We start from the raw sequence: 4,657 nt of genomic DNA, 5'->3' as shown, positions 1-4,657 counted from the left end.
CAAATATACATCAGAAGCAGTGGCACAGACACTGAAATCTATAAACATTATATACATTGGAAGAAAATGTCTTCTAAGACTTGGCATTGTGGATTTCAGAATGAAATGACTGTAACCAGTACGGTGTCTGCTCCAGTCGGTTGCGTAATAGCTCACAACATTCACAGGGTACGTTGTGCGTGGATGAAGCAGGTTACTGTCTCCCTCCCATCCCTTTACAAAGCTAAAGCCAGTCTTTAGACTGTACTGCTAAAACCACCCAATCCAACAGTCGGTTTCATTTTTTATTAATGTTAGAGTCACCTAATGTTATGCACAAATGTTGAGGTTTGAGGAATCCCAGACGCAGCTAATAGCGCGTCCCTCCGCGCAATGGGGAAAACCCTGGGACTCTATTCCTGTCTCGTAACCTCAGCAGCCAATCCAGAAGTGTCGATTTGGGAGGCACTTTGGATTGCGGCACGGACGGTGCCCTAGACACACCAGAATAAAAATGGATCTCTCTAGCTCTCTCCTTTTGCCTGCTGTGACGTGCCCACAGATTCAAAGTTTTGAGCATTACATCATAGTTTAAAATAGCCAGACGCCTCACAAAAAATACAATTTCTACGCACGATGACATCACCTGTCAATCAAGTGATGCGGAATAAATGGCAATATCAAACAACCTTGAAATAAGCTAAAATGGTGATAGACCACCCAATATCTGAGTCATTTTGCTCATGAGAGTTGAAATGAGGAATATTTCGAAAAATATACCAGGTTATTTATATTTATATAAAATGCATTCATTAAGACCGAAAATATTAGCTGAATGATCATACCCAAGTAGGCTAATGCGTGCGTCTACACAAAATCTCTCAAAGGCTATTGCACTTTTCAAGGTATTACATCACATTACATTGGCGTGGGTCAGTTGTGAGATGAACTCACTCTCAACTCAGTTACGACTGCAAGATGTTTTACGGTGACAACCGTGCATGATTTGAGCTAATACAACATGCATGATAAAATTATAGCCTACACAGCTAAATATGGGTCATGACATTCAATTGGTTTATTAACATATATTAGCCTACTTTACTGCTTACTGTGTTCGAGGTAATAAAATATACATATTTCACACTTAACTTTGAAATATGTTGTTGAATTTTAGGGCGCATAGACTAGTAAAATCATTCTGATCATTCATTAATTTGTGAACTGAGACAGTTGTTTAGGCTACCTGCAATCACCGTAGGAGATCGTTGACCTCCCTCTGGTTTGATCCACATCTCCAGAGTAAAATTCCCTCTCGGTATCTCCACGCCCGGTTTAAGCCGAAGTTGGTCTCCCCTGCCGGTAAAATAAACAGCTTTCACCCGACTTGGAGAGTTCTCCTCCGCCTGAGAGGAGCGCCGACGCTGGCGAGGCACCCGTCGTTCCATGCCGGGCAAGGAGCGTTTGCCCCGCGGCAGACGTGTGGCACAAGCCCCTGGGAAGGTGGCTCTCGCCTCCCTGATACGCACCAAGTCCCTTTTGGATCTCCCCTTTCTCCGGACAGTCCCGCACTCTGATCCAAAACATAAGATGAGTATCACCAGGCAAGGCAGCCAGGGAAAAGTCCAAAGTTTCATTTTCAGGAGAAGGAGTGATAAAAATATATAAAGAGCAATGGATAGATATAAATTAGATAATAATAAAATTCGTAGGTCCACAATGCTCCTCTATAAAATCTTCCCGAGTTTCTCTTTCTGTTTTTTTTCTTTACAGCTGCTTGTCAAACCGTAGAATCAGTCTAAATAAACCCATGAAGCGATACTGTAATATCCCCCTTATTGGCTAATGTTAAGCCACGACCCCCTTTCCTTGCCCGCGTTTAAGCAAAAGTAAGACTCTTCTGGAGAGATTCAGGAATGTTTGATTCATGCAGGTGTTCTACTGTGCCTTTTCAATGGGTCTCATTAAGCCGAAGGGATGACTAATAAGTAATCAATCAGAGGGGATCCGGTTGATCATGCCCCCCATCACTCCTTGGATTGTATGAGTTAGTTTAGTCGCAGAAACCCACAGTTGTCCGCCAAACGCTTGTTACCCCGTTTTGTTTTCTTATCCCACCAGTAAAGTAAGACAGTATGCAAAATGCCACCTATTACATTCTAAATAAAAGTCATAATAAACCGACCTGTCATTATTTTATTAAAGAAAAAAAAAAACATTCCTTGACTTGCTTTTTGATATTCAAAAGTTGAAATGCACAACATGATCTTGTAAGGCGAGACAGAGCTGCAAAAGTAATAAGCATCGCGATCCTCATTCATTTGCCTGAAGCAGAGACACTTGGAGAGAGAGTCAGCACTGGGCGTCCGCTTTAAAGCGATTTCTCAGGTCTTTTTAAGAGCGTGGAAATCATGTTTCGAATGTTCCGGGCTTTTTAAATGTATTTTTTAGCCGAAGTGGGAAGTCAGACCGGTACTCACTGGCGGAAATTCCATTTCTCCGTGGGACACAGTGATGGGACGTTGTTTACGGAGTTTGGAAAGCGTATGTGTATCCCTCTAGCGGATACAGTTTTCTACAATTTTACCTGATTCTGAGACAGAACAGACGTAGACCTGAAAGTGACAGGCCATTCAGCAGTACCCTTGTTGCGGTTGGATCACAATCCTATACGATTTCCTGTTTAAAATACATGAACCCAATGTTGATTGTCATGTCTTATTAGCTATTAAATGGTCAGAAGTAATCAATACAATTGTGTAACTAACCAGGATTGGAAAATATAGAGAGTAGGTAAGGCCAGGGGGCTGAAGTCAGATTTGGCAATAGACAGCAAAGGCATAAAAAAAACCTAACACCCAGAATTCCATTTTAATATCCCACTTGTAGCCTACAGTAAACTATGTCTGTGGTAAAATATTGTGCATCACTAAAACAAAGCTGTTGATGTTCAGCACTCCCACCAGCAAAACTGCATTGTAATGTGTCCCTAGTTGGAAATATAAATTCTCATCACATAAGTTGACAGGAATGTAATGCTTTACAGCACCCTTTCATGGCTTTTACCAGAGACAGTCAGGAATATTCCCCTATGGGTTCTTTGGAATAAATGTATGCTTGGAGAGTTGGATATTTCCACCTACCATAAAGTAAGAGGGAACAAACATTACATATTTGCCTAGCCCAAGCCATATTGTGTTGTGACTTTGTCGTGGCAGGATGGCCACATATTTCCATTTGTGCCTTAGGAAGGGGAAATGACATATGGTAAGGGTAAGAGACAGCACAACCCTTGGAGAAGGTTTCAAGTGGACCACTAAGTGTTAAGTAGAAACCTCAGCCCCAATAGGTTCACAGACGATGCAATCGCGACCACACTGCCCTAACCCATCTGGACAAGAGGAATACCTATGTGAGAATGCTGTTCATCGACTACAGCGCACCATTTAACACCATAGTACCCTCCAAACTCGTCATCAAGCTCGAGACCCTGGGACTCGACCCCACCCTGTGCAACTGGGTACTGGACTTCCTGACGGGCCACCCCCAGGTGGTGAGGGTAGGTAACAACATCTCCACCCCGCTGATCCTCAACACTGGGGCTCCACAAGGGTGTGTTCTGAGCCCTCTCCTGTACTCCCTGTTCACCCACGACTGCATGGCCATGCAAGCCTCCAACTCAATCATCAAGTTTGCGGACGACACTACAGCGGTAGGCTTGATTACCAACAACGACGAGATGGCCTACAGGGAGGAGGTGAGTGCCCTCGGAGTGTGGTGTCAGGAAAATAACCTCACACTTAATGTCAACAAAACAAAGGAGATGATTGTGGACTTCAGGAAACAGCAGAGGGAGCACCCCCCTATCCACATCGACGGGACAGTAGTGGAGAGGGTAGTAAGTTTTAAGTTCCTCGGCGTACACATCACGGACAAACTGAATTGGTCCACCCACACAGGCAGCAGCGCCTCTTCAACCTCAGGAGGCTGAAGAAATTTGGCTTGTCACCAAAAGCACTCACAAACCTCTACAGATGCACAATCGAGAGCATCCTGTCGGTCTGTATCACCGCCTTGTACGGCAACTGCTCCGCCCACAACCGTAGGGCTCTCCAAAGGGTAGTGAGGTCTGCACAACGCATCACCGGGGGCAAACTACCTGCCCTCCAGGACACCTACACCACCCGATGTTACAGGAAGGCCATAGAGATCATCAAGGACAACAACCACCCGAGCCACTGCCTGTTCACCCCGCTGTCATCCAGAAGGCGAGGTCAGTACAGGTGCATCAAAGCAGGGGCAGAGAGACTGAAAAACAGCTTCTATCTCAAGGCCATCAGACTGTTAAACAGCCACCACTAACATTGAGTGGCTGCTGCCAACATACTGACTCAACTCCAGCCACTTTAATAATGGAAATTGATGTAGAAAATGTATCAATAGCCACTTTAAACAATGCCACTTAATATAATGTTTACATACCCTACATTACTCATCTCATATGTATATGTATATATTGTACTCTATATCATCTACTGCATCTTGCCATCTTTATGTAATACATGTATCACTAGTCACTTTAAACTACGCCACTTTATGTTTATATACCCTACATTACTCATCTCATATGTATATACTGTACTCTATACCATCTACTGCATCTTGCCTATGCCGTTCT

The 4,657-nt window shown here is 43.8% G+C and overlaps 1 protein-coding gene across 3 annotated transcripts in view; it reads right to left on the bottom strand.

The window, feature by feature from the left end:
* Positions 1-2,452, bottom strand: part of LOC112233499 (pappalysin-1) — a 126,484-nt gene extending 124,032 nt beyond the window's left edge. For all 3 annotated transcript variants that reach the window (XM_042311198.1, XM_042311199.1, XM_042311200.1), the window contains exon 1: positions 1,226-2,452. In XM_042311198.1, coding sequence (XP_042167132.1) covers positions 1,226-1,616 — 391 coding nt within the window. In that variant the 5' untranslated portion in view covers positions 1,617-2,452. The remainder of the gene's footprint in view (positions 1-1,225) is intronic.
* Between the last annotated feature and the right edge of the window lie 2,205 nt (positions 2,453-4,657).

Source organism: Oncorhynchus tshawytscha, linkage group LG33 (genome assembly GCF_018296145.1).
Source record: "Oncorhynchus tshawytscha isolate Ot180627B linkage group LG33, Otsh_v2.0, whole genome shotgun sequence".
Lineage (NCBI taxonomy): Eukaryota > Metazoa > Chordata > Actinopteri > Salmoniformes > Salmonidae > Oncorhynchus > Oncorhynchus tshawytscha.
This window is presented reverse-complemented; position numbering and strand designations above follow the sequence as displayed.